Raw genomic sequence first — 19,329 nt, forward strand, 5'->3', positions numbered from 1 at the left:
AATATTATTCATGCCAAAACGTAATTTTATTTTTAAACATGGTATTCCGGACAACAGACTAAATCTAAAAAAAAAAAATAATAATAACTTGCAAGCCATAATTTTCCATCTATTACCCATCTTCTTTGTACGTGTTTTCTTAAGTGTCCTGTGGTACTTTTATGAAGATTTAAAACATTTACTTAAAGAAAGACAAAAAATAAGTGCATTGATTCCAATTCACACATAATTACTCAAACATGTGAATATGCCTAAGACCGGATGATCTGCACATATTTCTTTTACATACTGCACATACAGTTTTTTCTATATGCCATATCAAGAGTTTTAGAAAGTTATTTTGTAACATATTTCCTAAGGAGACCATCTTTACCATGAAAAATAAGACGATTTTCACACAGCAAGGCACGCACACACATACCACTATATCCTGTAATATTCATGGCTATAATCTCCTCTATTGTCTCATTCCTTCTCTAAGGATAGAGACGCTGTGTAATCACAACCGAACAGTCCACAGTCCACGCAAAATGCTTCTGTTTTGACACCTCTGCCTTTTAAAAAGCCCTTCTAGGCTCATATGACAACCAGGAGCCAGTTCCATCATCTTTAGCCCAGGATGTAGTGTCACTGAGAGACACCACTCCGCCTCTAGCCTCCTCTGAGGTGACAGGTGTCATCTTCACCACAGCCAGATCGCCAGGTGTTGTCATGTATGGTGGGCAGGAGTAGCTTGAGGCAGAAGTGTAGGAGGCTGCTGAGTAGGGAACATCTTCCAGAGGTTGTAGAGTGTAAGGCTGAGAGCTGGATGAGATGGAGCTCCCACTGTGCCCTGATGACAGACGATATGGCGAGGAACCACCAGAGTCAGGCCCTCCCAGGGATGGTGAGTCTGCCACTGGGGTTGGACCCTCAGGACAAATGACTTCTGGTTGACTGGCTGGGTCCTCGGATGGCTGATCCCAGGGGTCTCTCTGTAGCATATAGGTGCAATTATGGTTAACATACAGTACTTTGACATAACAACCATGTTAGTCCTCATGAATCTTTTAAAAGTATCAGTTGAATACCAAGAGTAGGTGTGACGACGGCTCTCCAGACAGAGATGGCAGTAGTGCTGGTAGCGTAGATGGTGGAAACAGTGACCCTCCACTGGTGGTATATGAAGTTGGCCCTCTATAATCTCCATAAGAATCGGGGTTGTAGTAGCTGTCAATGAAAGAGGGGTAACTGGAGGGATGGTCATACGTAAATGCCTTGCCTCCCAGCGCTGAAGAATATGTATCCGGAGAGTACTGCTTCATGGGATGGCAGAGCTCTGAGTCTGGGAGGAAGGATCTTCGCATACTGTAGTAACCAGGAAGCACATGAGATCCTGCAAAAAGGAAGCAGGAAATTTACTTAACTCGGGTACATACTGTCTGATCTGTGTATAACATTTAGCAAATGAGCAAATCCAAGATGGACTCACCAGGCATTGGTACAAAAGCTGGCTGGGATGAACTGCTGCTCGTCTGAAAACCAAAAAATCATTATTATTGACCCACTTTCAATAAGTTTGGATCTGTGTTTCTCATAAATCACTCAAGAATGTTTGATGTAACAGACAATGGATGAATTCCCCCATGGTTAACTGCAACGTTAAGGTGAAGAGTAACATAGAAACCATGATGGGTTCCACTGTATTTTGCCTGACTTTAAGTCAAAGACAGAATATAGAGAGCAAGGCAGGAAGGCTTAAGTTCTAGTGCTTGTTCTGTTGAAAGCCAGGCAAATCAGGTGGGAAGATATTTGAATATGATTTGCCAGTGTCACAAAAGTGCTCCCCCCTCGCTCCATGTGTACACTTCCCTCCGGTGCAGTGTGTACTCTTCTCATGAGATTTTGCCACAAGGATCTAAAGAAATCATTGGATGACTGGGAATATACCCCAGCTGACTCTGCAATGCGCAGAAGAAGAATGCAGTGGAGTTAAGTTCATTTGTTTAGTAGATATCCTTCTTTGTTATATACTGACAGTCAAAAGGGACGTGCCATGTAAAGACGCACAAACACCTTTGAGAGTATATTTTGAAAAGGATATTTTTATGGTAGTATGCATTTCTTACACGGTTAAAGTGATCTTGAAAGCTTTTTAAAGCTGCCACACTTAACCTAGAATATATAATTAGTATGTTTTTACTAGGCTATTGTTGAGATATATGGTGAGGCCAACCACCTCTCGTAAGTATTTGCATGAACTGACTGGTCCATTAGTTTTATTAAGGGCACAAAACACAACAAAAAGCAGGCATATACTCACAGCCGGAGTTTACTTGAGCACAAGCACTGTCTGTTTTGTTGTGTTTGTACCTCAGCGACGACCTTGGTTTAGGTTTGGGTTTAACCGTCTGTTGGTAACAATGCCTATCTGTCCCCTTTCAGGAAGACAGATCTGATTTTGACAGGTGTGAATGATAGTTATCTCTTAAAAGTAACAAGGGACATTTCAAGCTATAGATGAGGGACAGGTTGGAGCTATGTTTAATGCCAAACATTCGGTTTGGTGTGGATACGTTTAATTCAAATTCTATCTGTGTGTTTGAGGAAACACTGAGACAAAAATATATGGATAGGGTGGCAATGTTGCCTCATAGCAAGAAGGTCACCGGTTCGAGCCTCGGCTAGGTCAGGTGGCCTTTCTGAGTGGACTTTCTCCCTGTGTCAGCGTGGGTTTACTCAGGGTACTCCTGTTTACTTCCATGCAGTATAGGTGTACTGGAAATGTCAAATTACCCTTCCCCCAACGTGTGTGGATTTACTTTGTATTGATTAACTAATCCTCACCATGAATATAGCCATGGATGCTGGAATGGCGTTAAGAAAAAACAAAAGAAACATTTATGGATATGACATGATCAAGAATAAAGTGATTAATGACTTACGCTGAATCTGGGTGCATTTGTTTGTCTTAATCGCTTCTCTGCTAGAAGGTCTTTAACAGTATGTTTGACTCTGACACCTTGGTATACTCTCTTGGAATACTCTGTGGGGAAAAGGAAATATGTGTATAATATTTTTATCTCTCTTTTTAAAGAAATATCTTGTAATGGCCGGAATTGAACCAAAAGCCATTCAGTAGACAATCTGACACATTAATCAAAACATTTTTAGTTTGTACCAACAATTGTTAATCGAATATATTTTATGAACATTTGTTTAAGTATAAGAAAAAGCTTTTATTCAGCTGACACTTTACCTGATACCTTATAATTACAGTATAACATTTCATGCTTTCATAACATGTTATGCCTTTGTTGATTAAAAACTATGAAAGTAGAATTTTGGTTTATTTTAAATTTGCACATTGTGCAAATTTGCACATTGTTCATTATGCTGGCTGCATAAACTGCTTAGACTAGTCTTACAAGTTAGTCATCCAGTTTTTGCCTTCAAGAGTGGTTATAACTTCAGTTACATAAAAGTCAGTTAGATGAAAAGGTAGATTGAATTTGAGTTCTAACATGTAGTTAGGACTTGTTAGCCGTAACTAATTGCTAGTTGGTCCTAACTTAGCGGCTATGGGGCGTTTTTTTTTTCAGACAGGGCTTATCCTAGTCCCAGACTAAAATGCATGTTTGAGCTGCCTTAAAGGGACACTCCACTTTTTTTAAAAAATATGCTCATTTTCCAGCTCCTCTAGAGTTAAACATTTGATTTTTACCGTTTTGGAATCCATTCAGCTGATCTCTGGGTCTGACCGTACTACTTTTAGCATAGCTTAGCATAATCTATTGAATCTGATTAGACCATTAGCATCACGCTCAAAATTAACCAATCAATATTTTTCCTATTTAAAACTTGACCCTTCTGTAGTTACCGATATGGCTAGGAACTATACTCTCATTCTGGCGTAATAATCAAGGACTTTGCCATAACATGGCTACAGGAGGGGCAGTGCCCGAAAATAGTCCCCTGCTATTAAAAGTTACCAAGGGGACTATTTCCAGGCGCTGCGTAATATTATTGCACCTGCTGCAGCCATGGTACGACAGAATGAGAGTAATTCCTAGTCATATCGGCCTAGAAAATTGCAACTTTTTCAAAAAAAGTGTCCCTTTAATTTAAAAACACCTTGTACCACTGACATATCTTAACATGTATCAGTGCCATTGTTTTTTGTCAAGATGTACACCAGTATTGTTTTTTATAAGGTTTGTTTGTAAAAACTGTCCTAATATATAAAAGGCCTATATCATAACCCTGTCTGGGAAACTGCCCCAATATGTTTATGTAACAAAGCCACTGGTTTGACTACACAATTAGCATAGTTTAATTTATACCATTAACAGCAGTAATCACTTATTATTTAGCTTTATTTGTTATAAAACTTCATTTATATATAATTTTTATAATTTTACTTGTGTACTGCAAATGAAAATGGAAATGTTTTATTGCTTAGACCATTATGTAAATAGACAACAGCGACTATTAAAATAAATTCCTCATGCAAAAAAAATCTTACATGTTTGAGTACTAAACCACATTGCATTCTATGTAAATAAAAATACCCAATTTTGGCCTTGCAGCAAAAAAAAAGTTTATTTGTGGTTTTATGTTTTTTTACTGCTGATGGCAGGGTGGTGCACTCTAAAAATGCTGGGTTATTTTCAATCCAGCATTGGGTCAAAAAGGGACGAGCCCAGCCCATTGGTTTGTAATTTAACCCGTGCTAGGTTGTTTCAACCCAAATGCTGTGTTGTTTTAACCCATTGTGGAGTCAAATATTAACATTTTCTGGGTTAATTTACCACAACAGCTGGACTCGTTCCTTTTTTGACCCAACGCTGGGCTGAAAATTATCCACCATTTTTTTAAAGTGTGTATTACATACTTCCAAAACGTAATACACTGTAAGTGCACTTGACTGATGTACACTGTTGGATTTCTCTTGGTGACTATAGCTTCTGAATAAAAATAAAATTTTTAATGCAATGCATTACAACTCTATGGCACCAGTCAACACTCTAAATTCTGCTGAGTAGATTTTGGACAGAACACATGTTGGGTTTATAAATAAACAATAAACATGCAATACTGGGTTGTTTCAACTCCTGGTTGGGTTAACAACAACCCAGCATAGGTTTATTTATAACCCAACATGTGTTTTGTTCAATATTTTCCCAGCATTGGGTAAAAAAACACCCAGCAGAATTTAGAGTGAATGCTCCTAACAGCAGCTTATAACACACATGTTGTATTAATGTACATCTCAAGGAGTCGGTGGGCTGTTTAGACTGTAAATCCCTGAAATATCAGCTGGGAATGTCTATTTAACAATGCTGGCAAACTCAAGCCTGGGGAAAAATCATTGCAAAATACTCAGAGCTAAATAAACAATAACATACCATCTGTCAAGATTACAGATACGACTCAGATTTAGATCCTTAGGCAAACAGCTGTTTTTGTTGTTTATGAGATGAAAAATCGTTCAATTCATTTATTTTATAATATAGCCAATATATTTCAATGCCAGACTTAAAAAAGTCAAAATTCTATATCTGTATTTCCTTCAGAAACACCTGCTAAATCTGTGGTCTTAGTGTGTGCATGCACAGTAATTTACCCTCATGGTATAATCTATGCCTGTTAACAATCATAAATGGCAGTGCCCATTGCACTTGCAAAACAAATGTTTTCCTAAGTTTGATAACAGAGTCCAGCTTTGACTTTCCATAAAGAATCTGTTCCATTCAAAGAACCTTTTTGCATCAATAAAGTTTTTTTAGATTATAAAATGGTATGAATTATAGTGTTGTTCTAAGAACCTTTTTGAGGAACCAAAAATGGTTCTTCTATGGCATCGCTGTAAAGAACCATTTAAGCACCCTTATTTTAGGAGTGTATTGAGACTTCTGTAAAAATGTATGTGGCAGTAACCAACATTTGTAACATATCACACACATGTAAAAATTTGTCAAATAAATTGATGGTATATTCTTATTAAATATTCCTAAAGAGTCTGGTTCCATATAATAACCTTCAACATCCACACATCCTTTCTGTTGCAACAAAAGTGGATAAAGGTTCTACATACTATAAAAAGATGAGAAAGAAACTATTGTTTTGAAAACCTATGACTAAAAAATCTAGTACAATAATAAATAGGCTATACTAAAAAAAAATGAATGCCCAAGTTTATTATTCAGAGTGCAGAATACTTGACAGACTACTAATTAAAGTTTATCACAGTTTATGTAAAATCCTTATTTCAAACTACTTTTTCTGCTCATGTCAGTAGCATTAAAGGCATAATTTAAATGCATTTGATTATTGAAAATAACTATGTAAAGAAAGTGATGTATTTTGCACTTTGAAAGTTTTAAAACAAGGAAAAATGTTTTTAATAAAAAAATATCATAGCCTATTTTGAAGCAAGGGAGACTTCCATTTAATAAGAGCCAAATATATATAGGTTAAATGAGAAATCTGCATAAAACTTTTATATAATTGTACAATACCCACATTAATGCTTTACTAAGTAAGCATAAAAACAAAATAAAGAAATTTCCTTACGTACAATATTAATAATTCTCACCTGTCTCCATCATAATTCTAGCCCAACGCTGCAAAGTGTCTCAGATGTCTTAGTTACGTTCTCTAGTCCAGCAAAGCGTATATACCACGTTCATTATAACAAAAGGAGAACGATTATAAACCTAAGTAGACATAGGTATGGTCAAACTCACGCACCTATATTCATACCCTTCACATCGTTTCGCTTGTAAAGCCTTCATCATTTGGTTAAATGCAAATAACTGGCTTGGAGACGTTTCTCAATAATTTGCATCGACTGTAGATCAGAGTACACTATTAAGGCAACACTGTTGAAAATAAGGAGAATGTCACAGGCGCATTAAAAATACTGGGGATGATTACGAGGAAAATGAGGAAGAAAAAAAAGAGGAAGAGGATATTTTCTTGTAATTATACATAAAAGTACTGAGGACGAGTTAAAGATTTGACATACGTTTATAAATTTCTGATCAAATGTTTCCGCCAATTTCAGTACTCTGTAGGTTCATGAGCAATGCACCTGCTCAGTCCGGTATGAAGTTTATTCTAGAGCTCACACACGCGACTGTGCACGTGCAAGTTTATGTGCACGTTAAAAGAAAACAAGCAAATTTAATGATCATCTTCCCATAGATGTTCCTGCCCAGCTAACAAAAAAAGGTCCCCAGGACGTCCCCTAAATGGCATCTGCGAACGTCCCCCGGACGTTATCGTGTAGGGTTGTTTTGACGTCCTGCGAACCTCCGCAAAAACGTCTTCCGGACGTTCAAAATGACGTTTTGGGGACTTTATTGACTTTTAGGGGACGTCATGGGGACCCCTTTTGCAAGCTAAATAACATGCTAAGCACTTTAGGCGAACGTCCCCCGAACGTCATCGTGTATGGTTCCCGTTACGTCGAGCGGACTTCGGCGAGGACGTCCTCCGGACTTTTGCGAGGACGTTCGCAGGACGGTCAGCGGACTTTCGGGACTCTTAGGGGACGTTCGCCTAAAGTCCTCAGCACGTCGTTTTATTTCCTTGCTAACCAATGAAATCAGACACGCTAAACATTGTATACAACAAAGTTCTTTTATTTTTAATTAAACAGTTGTAATTATCCTGTGCTCCGTGTTTGTGTGAGCGTGCGCAAGCTCCCGTGCGCGTGCCGGATCTCCCGTACGCGTCACGCGCTTCAGCTGCGTGTGTGTGCGTGTCTCTGGCTGTCTGCTGGACTCCGATGTCAAATATTTCCGTGGTCTTCTAACTTAAAACAACGAAACGAACACATTCAAAAGTTAAGTAGTTATTATTTATTGGGGTGGTTTCCCAGACAAGGAGCTTAGGACTATGCCTCAGTTTAATTATGAAAATATAACTAGTTTTAACAAACATGCCTTCCTAAAAACATTACTTGTGTGCATTCTGATGTAAAACAAAGGGCACTGATGTATTTTAAGATATGTCAGCACAAAGATATGTCAGTTGTTTTTAGGTTGGACAGTTCTTTCATTTATTTTAGTCTAGGGCTAGTCTAATCCCTGCCCGGGAAACCACCCCAATATGTTTAAAATGTCTTGCAAAAAATCTGTAGCAAACATTTAAAAGGGAGACAGAATTCTTTGCTAAAACTAGAAAGCATCCACAACTCTCTTTTACCTTAGTATTTAATGTTTATGGCATTATAGTTGCTGTTACAGTTCACTCAAAGTAAAGGTGGCTAAATGTGGACATACAGTACTGTGCAAAAGTCTGCATGCCACCATTAGATTAGTTGTTTTTGCAGTTGTGTAGTGATCATATATTTATTTCTCAGTCTCTTTACTAGAATACAACCAGAAAATACAGGAAATGTGTATGTAGTATTAAAAACAGTATAAAAGTTTAAGCTGAAGTTTCAATTATTTAGGGTAAACTCCCTTTCAACTTGAGCAATAGCAGGCAACTGCAGGATCTCTTACACATAAATACAATTAAATCCTTTCTAATTCTAATCGAATGACTTCAGTCTCCTCAAAAAAGCTCAAGATGTGTTTTGTGCCAAAAGAATTCACACTAAATACTGACTGATGTCTGAAGACGACATTTAGTTCTGAAAATTGTTTTGTTTTTAATTTTGTGTACATATTTCCTGTATTTTCTGTTTGTATCTCAATAAAAAGAGTGAAAAACAAATATGGATGGACATTAAAATTTTGCTAAAACAACAAAGCTGGTGATGGTGGCCTAAGACTTTTGCACAGTACTGTATGTTACCTATTTTATGTGTAAATGCAAATCGATATGAATATGAATACTCCCAGTATGGTTTCAGCTGGTCAGGCTGGTGTAGCAGGATTGTTTTACAGAGGTTTTGGCCACTTTGTAGCTGGTCAGGCGGGAAGACCAGCTGACCCACCAGCATATACCACCTTGGCTAAGTTGGTTGGCTGTCTTAGCTGGTTTAAGCTGGTTCTTCAACCTGGCAAAACTGGTACGTCAGATGGTCTTCCACCCTGACCAGCCACAAAGTGAACATACACATCTCAGAGAGAGAGCATAGGTCACACACACACACACACACACACACACACACACACACACACACACACACACACACACACACACACACACACACACACACACACACACACACACACACACACACACACACACACACACACACAGAGTATAAAAATATTTTACTATGACATAAAATAATATAAGTTGTCTTTGATATTATTGTAGTTTTTTGTGTTAAAGGCATATTGAAGTATAATATGTAGAGTATATTCACACAGACTCACTATAATTCATTGTTAGTTGCAAGTTTGAAACTGAGCTGCTGAAATTCGCCCTGTGTAACTGTAGCATCCTCCTAATTCCCATCTCCCAAACTGCCTCCCCTCTGAAGAAACAGATAACGAATCTACAAACAAAAACAATCCGTAGTAAACATGGGTAAAACGTCAGCAGTGACTAGTAATGTTGCATGTGTTATTGCACATACCATCTTTTGAAAGTCAGCTTGGCTTGCTGCATTTTTCCGACCACTGCTGTGATGTTGTCCTGGATTTGGTCTACTTTCAGAATGATTCTCCACTCCAAGATTTCTTTCAAGAAGGTGTTTTGAAACATTAATAACATTACTAACTACACCAGTAAAATAAATGAACAATATGTCTTTCTGGAAGAAAATCAATATCAATAATTTAAGATAAAAAAATAACAAAATAGTGTACCTTGATTCGCTGGTTGGAAGAAATTGATTGATGTGCTGCATTTGTGATTGTGCATAAACTGTAAACACATTCCAGATAAAAAAAACAATAAAAACAATTAATTGGATTTTAAAATTGATGATGTAAGTATTGTAGTAAATGTTGTAAAATGTTGAATGCTCTATCATTTGTAAGTCACTCAAGGCATATGACAATTAATACATTTAAATCAAGTAATCATCATTATACTACAAATACTGTAGACTGAGATGAAATATATTGTTTCTTAATTCCACAGAAGTATAACAATTTAAATCACTAATAACATTAAAATGTACTCACAATAAGGTGCCTCAAGCAAACATCAAAATATCTTTTTGTTTTTTCTTACTGGTTGCTCCTCATTTAACAAAAAAAATACAAGGAAAAAATCTGAAAAGAATGATAATATGAAAGTAAATCATAGTGCCCTTATAGTTTCACCTGGCTTTTCAGCTGAGAAATACTCCTAATTGCTGTTAATAATGATTCATTTTCTTCACTTTTAAACTGGAAATCTTATCTTCAGGTCTAGAAACAACAAGACAAAAAAGAACTATTTGATATTATTAAGAAACTTACACAATGATTCCCACTGTTTAAAATCATGTAACAATGAATGCAGTGACAATTAAATCACCTTCAATAATGATTTTACCCTTAGATAATTTACTGTCCTACTGAATTGTGAATAAATGTGCATTTAAAGAAAATATGGATAGACAACATGCATTTTTCTTGATCATTCCAACTCTTGGTCAATATGCATTGCTTTGCGGGTGTCTTGGGCCGCCATCGCTAGCTTTGTTGTTTTGGCAGGGTTTTGATGTCCATCCATATTTATTTTTCACTTTTTTTATTAAGATACAAACAGAAAATACAGGAAATATGTACACAAAATTAAAAATAATTTTTTTTTTAGAACTAAAGGTCTTCTTCAGACATCAGTCAGTATTTAGTGTGACCTCTCTTGGCACAAAACACATCTTGGGCTTTTTTGAGGAGACTGAAGTCATTCGATTGGAATTAGGATTTAGTTTTATTTGGGTTTGGGTGATCCTGCAGTTGCCTGCTGTTGCTCAAGTGGAAGGGGAGTTTACCCTAAAAACTTGACACATCAGCTTAAACTTTTATACTGTTTTAATACTACATACACATTTCCTGTATTTTCAGGTTGTATCCTAATACAGAGACTGAGAAATATAGTGATATATGATCATTACACAATTGCAAAAACCACAAATTTAATGGTAGCATGCTGGCCTAAGACTTTTGGACAGTATCTCATACAAACATTGTATATTTGGCTTGACAGTATATGTTGAGGTTAAAAAGAAGTTTGGTATTACTTTGCACTTTACCTGTGTGAGAAAATAGGCTACTCTGACTGCATATATTGTCCACAGCTGTTTGTCCAGAATGGCACATTGTTTATTTTGGTCTCAATACACTTCAGATAAAAACAAGCATGTTTGATTATTTTTATTTTTTATATGTAGCTGACCATGTTGTTCATGTTTATTTTTATTTTATAAAACATGGATAAAATCTTACCACGTTCTTTCACTCTAACCACAAGGATGGTGCTACCTCAGCCTTATTTTGTTCAGTAAAATGGAGCAAAACAGCACAGGAAACCTGTAAGTAAAGTCCATATAAATCTGTAAGTTCAGCTTGCAGTCCACAAAGGCAATATACACAGTTAGCCTTAATAGAGGACCATTGGCTTTATTCTCAAACCTTAGGCTAAAATTGTTTTCCAATGTTTTTTCCCTTTTCCTGGAAATATGTAGGATGTTTAATCTTAGTTTTTCTCAAACCAGTATCAATATTACAGTATAAGATAAGCTGATCTGGTGCTGAACTTACCTTTTTGGAGGACATGTTTAGATGTTTAAAGGCTGAGAAAACAAAATAAAGAAAGTAAATATATATATATATACACACATCAAAATATATAAAAGAATATAAAAAAATTAAGCTGCTTAAATGTTACCCAGATGTACCCCCAACCGTCCCAGAGATTTTATGTATTATTATAAGAGATTTGATTCGATTTAAGATTTGTATTCAATTGCTACCATCATAAGGTTTAACCATACACCAGATAAAGGTTTAAAAATAAAGTCCAAACCATATATTCATAGGCTACATGCATTCAGGCTGATTCATTATGCTGCACAGTTATTAAAAAAATTGAACCACATCTACAAACTTATTTTGGTGATTTAGCCCACAAGTTACTTGAACTGGCATGTCCATTGTTTTTACAATGAATTAAATGGCTATTTTTTTTTTTTTTTACTGCGTTTGGCACAGTATTCAATCCTACACGTTATTGTACTACAGTACAGTAGGTGGCGGTATACTGTAGTGTGCTGTTCATGTCCGCATCGTCATACGCGCCAGCACCGCTGAAAGACTGCAGGAACAGAAACCCCTGGAAAGGTAAGTTAGGCGTTTTAATTTAAACCTTAAAATGCTTTGCTTTGCCATTATTAAAGAATCAATTCAGACAGAATCTCGCGCACGCTCTTGTAGGCCGTTTCTCAAACGGAAGGCTGCATCCTCCGGAGGTCGAATATGCAGGCTGCATACCTCATCAAGCCTGATTTATTTATGTTAAATGAGCATTACATTCGCAAGACATACGCATATTACAACAATTTACGATTAACTAAGAATAATAGTCAGCTTTATAATTGTTAATATTCTTAAGTCTGACAGTCTTGATGACGTATACAGCCTACAAATGCTACCTCCAGTAGCCTTCGGATTGAGAAACGGCCGTAATGAGCTCGCGCAGTAACTTATATTAATTATTACTTTATAACATTTACTCAAACACTGAAACAAAGTAAGCGAGTAACTTAAATATGGCTACAAACCTCGAATAAGTTATTTACCATTTACAAACCTCGAATGAGTTATCAAACTGCCCTCTTGAACCAATATTTACTGTATATGGTAACGAAATCTTACCTTGTAACGAAAACTTGACGAAATTACTAACTTATCTAACAATTAACTACAAAATAAACAGGATGTGTATAAAAAATGACGAAATTTAAAGGAGCTTTTGCTTGTTCCTACCATCGAGACCGTTGTGTCAGTTGAAGTATGACGTGTGAGGCCTCGTGCCAGATAATTCAAATGTTCTCGCGTGCAGTCAGGGCCTATACTGGCACGTTTTAAAGAGATATGCTGTCATCTTTTCTTTTACAACAAAAGTTGTTTCTATATTAGACACAACAATAAAATTAATAAAATTTGTGATTTCTTTTTGTTTGTCTAAATCATAATTGCTGTGTGTTGTACAACTTGATAATTCATAAAAGTATAACAAGTGTTTGTTTTTGTAGATGAGTTCCCTATTAAAGAGAGGCTTGATGCTGTTTACTACACACTCTTAGGCTGATTTTGGATTATTTGTCTGTGAAGACACAGTAGTTCAGTTTCTGAATCCCATCAAGAATGAAGACCTGCAGGCCACCATATTGAGCTGTGAGTCAAAATTTATACTTTTATAACCATACCGGTATATGACATTTCAGTGTAGTGCCATTTAAGTTTCCCTGGCTAAAATAATTTAATTTGGTAATATTTGTTAATACGATTATTAATAAGTTATATTTTTATATTTGACTTGTATAGCAAGTTATATAGTTATATTTGTTTGAACAAATAAGGATATTGTTAATAACATGCTGAAATGGTGAGTTTTCTGGCTATGGTTTTACAGGATGTTTAAGAAGGGGAAAGAAATAATAGGTAGCTTGGTTAATTTCATTAACATGCATAGTTCATGGGGAAATTGTTCAGAGAAAGCATTCAAACACAACCGAACATCTGATGCTTTTTACTGTCTCATGCTTTTCTGTGTTCCAGGGTCTGATGTCATGATATGGCGCTTTTCCAATGTAGGGTACAACTTGGCTCGGCACGATGCAGCTCAGCTCGCTTTCGTTGCTTTTCCAGTACAGTTTAGTATCGCTTCAGAGTGGGTGAGATTATAGGCAGGGGTGCACATAAGGGTGTGTATGCGCGATTAGAAACAATTCCAGCGTACCAACGTCGCTGGAATTTTGTTACATAGTTAGCTAATTTACTGCGACATCTCGATCACTCCCCAGTGACTGGTCCCAGTATAGGTCATAAACCCCGCCTCCCCCATGTTATTCAATGGGACTTGAGACCTGTTAGATACAAAATAAACTTCAGTATGTAAAACGTTTTCTCTTTATTTATCCACCGATAACATCCGCTCCAACACGAGCACTAAAACAACAACCGGCTTTCCGCCCGGGCTTCATAATAAGAGTCACCTTTTAGCTTCCGTAAAAGGTCATGTGAAATAATAAACAATATTTAGCATAAAGCTATAATATACATAAACACATTTTTAATGTCTTAAACTTAACAAGACCAACTAAACAATTAAATTACACTTCAATTATCTTTTTTCCGAAGCTTGTTTTTGTCATTTACTGTAGGTTTTATCATGCTGATGTAAATTCAAGTGTTTGTTTTTAAAATAAGTTTGTTTTTAGTTAGTTAGTTAATGCTATAAAAACGGTGGTGTCACGTCATGATTGACAGCTGTGTATGCACATTCTGGGAGAGTGAGGGCGGGGCCTTGATTTCGCGGCTTTACTTCCTGCTCACTACTGCACAGGACTGGTCCCGAAATTGCTACTGCGCAGACTCAAAACCCAAGATGTCAGCGGCGACACTGGCGGCTTCACTTTTCACCAATGGAAGAGAGCAAGCTCTCCAGGTGCTCCTTTTAGAACTAGGACAAAAAAAAGTTATGTGCACCCCTGATTATAGGCTTATTGTTACAGTTGCGTCCCCTCTACTGCCGTAACATCATCGTAAATGCGATACAAACACACACACACACAACATGGAGCAACAGAGCATATTAATGGAATGTAGCCACAAAATCAAAATTGACAGCCACAACTACATTTTCCACTACCTCTCTCACATGACAGGTTCTGTACAAACACCCATGTCATCAGTACCTGCACTATGCGGACAGAACATTTAAGCCATGACGCCTATATTTTTGGTGCGTTTTGGATGCGGAGCCATGCGCAAAGTTACAAAAATGCCATGCAGACATAGGCATGGTGGTGTGCTCTGCATTTTTGTAACTTTACACATGACTTCACATCCGAAACCCATTACTCCTCACCCAAAAGTGAGCTGTGCTGAACTGGGTCATACTATGCAGTGGAAAGGCGCCAAAAGTGTCCTACTTCGTGGCTTGAAGGATTTAGGTAGGCAAATTTATTTGACACATCACAACCTAAAACTTTATAAAAAAAAGTTTAAATTTTTTCTTGCAGTGTAAACACGGCATTTTGATCTTAACATTTATTCACATTTAATGAGATATAGAGATTTTTATCTTTCACAGATGAATGCATTTGAGTGAGCCGTTTTTATGTCTAAACACCGCGGTCCACCATACATGAAAGTCACCATCATGTTTCTACAGTAGCCCAAGACGGACAAACTGTTCTACAGAGCGTGTTTTGTCCATACGTTGTCTCAAGGGCTCATTATAGCAAACATACATGCAGACCGCTGGTAGGCAGTTTCCACGCGTGTAACCACAGAAGCAGCTTGGCTAGTTTAACTCACAAATGAAGAAACAGCAGATTGTTGTGTATGTTTTGAGAAGACCAACAGCAGTGGCGGCCGGTGACTTCTTTTTTTGAGGGCACTCGATTCGAAGTTCATCACAACATGTATGTAGCCCGTCATGTGTGTGGTTTCTTTTTTCAAAATATGTGTTCTGCGCCCCGAGAGATCCTATGTGCATCACGTGTCGTGTCGAGATGGGTGCCTGCTGCAGATGCGTCCAAAGGGTCCATAACAAAAGAGACACTCACGATTGCCAGATACTCACATAATCTCATGCGTAATCAGAGTTTACTGTTTAGGGAGTGTCTTGCATGTATTTTGTGAACGTGAGTGTCTCTTTTTTATCATGAACGGTTTTGACGCGTGTGCAGCAGGCGCTTGTTGTGACAGGACATGTGATGCACGGGATCTCTCAACACGCAGGACACATATTTTGAAAAAGGCACATGATACTCCGTACACTTATTTTGAATTAGCGCCCCTCGGATGAGGAGTAACGAACGCCACTGACCAGCAGTAATGGAAGTAAATAAACAGCGAATCGTTGCAGTTTAAGTAAAATCACTCCTCAACCTATCTTTGTTCTCACCATAGCAATTGGAAATTTCTATGATGCAGTTTTTTACCTGATGAGAGGGGTTCTAATGGACCAGTAACAGCGCTTGTAGTCCGCGTAGAACTGAAGCACTGTTAAAAATCAGACTACACAGAGCTACGCTCAGGCTAGGGATAACCTACGGTGTAGACCTTACGCACGCACTATAACATGGGCTTCAGACAATGACATTTTTGTCCTGTGGCAGCTACCATAGAATCTCATTGCGTTTAGAAATTGAGGTTGATTGCTGTTTGCAATTTCACCGCTAGATGCCACAACAAAATATAATACACATTTAACATATATAACTTTTTGATTTTAAATATGGATTAGCAAATGCTGAAATTAACATGAACTAAGATTAATAAATATTGTAGAAGTATTGTTTATTGTTAGTTCATGGTAGCAAATGCTAACAAATACAAGCTTATTGTAAAGTGTTACCATTGCAATTTGATACTAAACCTAAAAATGTGTAAATGTCTTACCTGTATCTTTTTCACTGTTCTTTTCCAGCAGTTTCAGCGTTGGACTTGTAATTCTGCGTGTTTGGCCTCTTTAGCACTTGCTGTTTGAAAGTCATTGCTTGCAACAGATTGAGCGACTGTCATTCTGCATTTCTGTTTGCATTGGTTTGCTTGCATTTTGAATCCTTCGCAATAATAACTTCGCAAAAAGTTTTACATTTGAACTGTAGTTGTAGATTCAAGTTTGTTTTTCCTTGATATAATGTATTTATATAGATTTTTACAATTATTTATCATGCAGTGCTTCATATATGAGAAAGACAACGCTTGAAGAACCACACAACACTCATATTAATGTATGTGTCATATTAATAAAAATAAACAAGTCTTTGCACTTCATTTATATTTAATCGAGTGATATGTAACTTCACAATGGTGGATTCTTTAACTATTACATGAATATGTGCATTGTGATTTCGATTTATTGACCATAGTTATGTCTTAGGAATAGTGGGGAAAATCATTTACTAAAAAAGACAAGGTGCCAGATCTTTCATTTACTTAAATGCAATAAAATTATAGTACAATTGTAAGCAGCTTTAATGGAATCTATGTAATATAGTCATTAAAGGGTCGATATAAAGGCCACGTTTTTAGCATATAGTTTATAAATTAAGAAAATTTTTTTTAATATTAGATACTATACATTACGATTTTCATTAGTAAAGCCATACAGCATTTTTACTTTGATGTTGCATAAAAGGGTAACTCTAAGTGTAACTTTCTGCCTTATGGTTAAATGTGTAGTATGGGTTTATATTAAAGCTTCGAGTGGTTTCACGTCCCCGGAAGGTCCGCCAGCGAACGTTGTCTAGCGGACCATATGCGGACGTCACCGGAAGGTCCGCCAGAAAACGTTTTTTGGCGGACCTTGTGCGGACGTCCCCGGAATGTCCGCCAGCGAACGTTATTTAGCGGACCTTATGCGGACGTTCCCGGAAGGTCCGCCAGCGAACGTTATTTAGCGGACCATATGCGGACGTCCCCGCAAGGTCCGCCAGCGAACGTTATTTAGCGGACCATATGAGGACGTCCCCGGAAGGTCCGCCAGCGAACGTTACAATGCGGACGTAGCTCTGTTAGTAAATCATATAACTTAGGCCCACATAGTCTACTGATAAAAATGTATACCTTGAATGCACTGTAAGTCACTTTGAATAAAAGTGTATCCAATTACATAAATGTAAAATGATCACTTCCATGTATAATTTAATAATAATATGAACCAGAAACTAAATTATTTACATTTGTGGTGAGTTAACTCGTAACCTCTATATGTTAATAGAGGATTTGCCTCACTTTATGCTGTGTAGCATATGATTACGACTATGCTAGGTAGGCTACTAGAAGACAAAATGAAACTTAAGAAAAATGTAACTTAAAGCGAAAACGAAAGTTACGGTGGTGAGGAAGGTGAGTGGCATAGACTTTCCCTTAAACATTTGTATCTTTTAAACTTTACAAAGACTTTTCAGTGAGTGATCGTGTCAATTAAATATTTGTCTCTTTATTTAAGAATGAACTTGGATGTGTTTTTCGCTGGCTGGGATGTGGTTAAAGACCGCAGCAAAACTTTATCCGCGGACCAGGAGCCGGAGGCAGGCCGCGGATACACGATGTATCACGGGACACTTCTGGCAAACGCCAAAAAAATAATCACTAATGGGTTTGAACGCTCAAAAGATGGACTGCTCGGCCCCGGAATATATGTCAGTCGTAACATTAAAAAAGCTCAATGTTACCCGCTGCAGACTGACAAGAATGAAAAAGTCGTTTTCAAATTGAAAGTGCGTGTTGGGAAAGTGAAGAAGATCGATTGTGACAATCACGCTTTCCAGAAATCGTGGCACCAGAACGGGTACGATTGCGCGTGGGTCCCACCACACAGCAACATATCCAGCATCAAATCTGGTCGCGAGGAGGACTGTGTGTGGGACCCCAAGCGCATTAAGGTGGTTGACGTTGCTTGTTGTGTGGATCAGGCTAAACGCCACGAGCTCAGACGGTTGATCCGAGGGAATGGCTCTAACAAACACAAGGAAGCGAGTTCTAAATCTGAATGCGACGTTTGCCATCACGACGCATCTGAAAGACCCCACGATATTCAGAATTGTTGGGACTGCGGGAGAAAAATATGTCCTTTTCAAGACAAACACTTATGTAATAGGAACTAGCCCAATTTTTTACGATTTAATTTAATTTAATTTGTAAGACTTGTCCTATACTTTACAGATATTATAGACATTTTAGCATTGTTTGAGGTGGAGCAGGCTCCCTGTCTTCAACTGATTAATACTAAAAAGTATTAAAAAATGTATAGAATATATAAGGGTTTGTTATGGTTTCATGGGAAATATTGTACATGCACTACCATAAAATTTGCTAATCATATTCTGGTGACATGATGTAAACATACTTTTACAAATATCTGTAGCCTGGCCCTATAGCCTACTATATGACATTACAAATTATAACTTATGACATCAAAAGCTACATAGTTCACGAATCTATTGCAATAAATTCCATGAAAATGATTTTAATTGTAACATTTTAAGGTTTAGGACACACCAGCACTGCAAAACTGTGATGGCCCATGAAAGGACTGAAATAATGCTTGGCTTATTGATTTTATTAATCTCTAGCCCTGTTTATTGAAATAAATGTTTTTAATTTGATCTTAATTATTAAATGTTTTTGTTATGTTTATTAAATTCTTCTGTGAAAAATATTACACATACATTCACTATATTCACCTTATGAACTTCACGGCGGCTGT

The 19,329-nt window shown here is 37.2% G+C and overlaps 2 protein-coding genes and 1 long non-coding RNA gene across 5 annotated transcripts in view; 2 read left to right on the top strand and 1 right to left on the bottom strand.

Moving 5' to 3' along the window:
- Positions 1-19,329, bottom strand: part of LOC129440191 (POU class 2 homeobox associating-factor 2) — a 25,392-nt gene continuing 6,063 nt past the window's right edge. The window contains exons 1-5 of one of the 2 annotated variants that reach the window (XM_055199359.2): positions 6,578-6,839; positions 2,925-3,025; positions 1,472-1,514; positions 1,071-1,375; positions 2-974 (exon numbers count right to left, since the gene is read on the bottom strand). In XM_055199359.2, the coding sequence (XP_055055334.2) occupies positions 558-974; positions 1,071-1,375; positions 1,472-1,514; positions 2,925-3,025; positions 6,578-6,590 (879 nt within the window). In that variant the 5' untranslated portion in view covers positions 6,591-6,839 and the 3' untranslated portion in view covers positions 2-557. Of the gene's footprint in view, positions 975-1,070; positions 1,376-1,471; positions 1,515-2,924; positions 3,026-6,577; positions 6,840-19,329 lie in introns of those variants that run through there. The other variant, XM_073860754.1, reaches the window with a different exon arrangement.
- On the top strand, positions 12,088-16,892 carry LOC129430780 (uncharacterized). Of its 2 annotated transcripts, none has more exons than XR_008639635.2 (4): positions 12,088-12,221; positions 13,136-13,277; positions 13,662-15,058; positions 16,543-16,892. It is a non-coding gene; the product is annotated as an uncharacterized lncRNA (long non-coding RNA). The 2 variants fall into 2 exon arrangements; XR_008639636.2 differs by having other exon boundaries at positions 16,546-16,892.
- Positions 17,857-19,264, top strand: gig2o (grass carp reovirus (GCRV)-induced gene 2o). The gene is made up of 2 exons (XM_055199360.2): positions 17,857-17,966; positions 18,070-19,264. Exon 2 carries the CDS (start codon positions 18,071-18,073, stop codon positions 18,725-18,727), a length of 657 nt encoding a protein of 218 aa, XP_055055335.1. The 5' UTR covers positions 17,857-17,966; position 18,070; the 3' UTR covers positions 18,728-19,264.

This window comes from Misgurnus anguillicaudatus, chromosome 22 (assembly GCF_027580225.2).
Source record: "Misgurnus anguillicaudatus chromosome 22, ASM2758022v2, whole genome shotgun sequence".
Taxonomy (NCBI): Eukaryota; Metazoa; Chordata; class Actinopteri; order Cypriniformes; family Cobitidae; genus Misgurnus; species Misgurnus anguillicaudatus.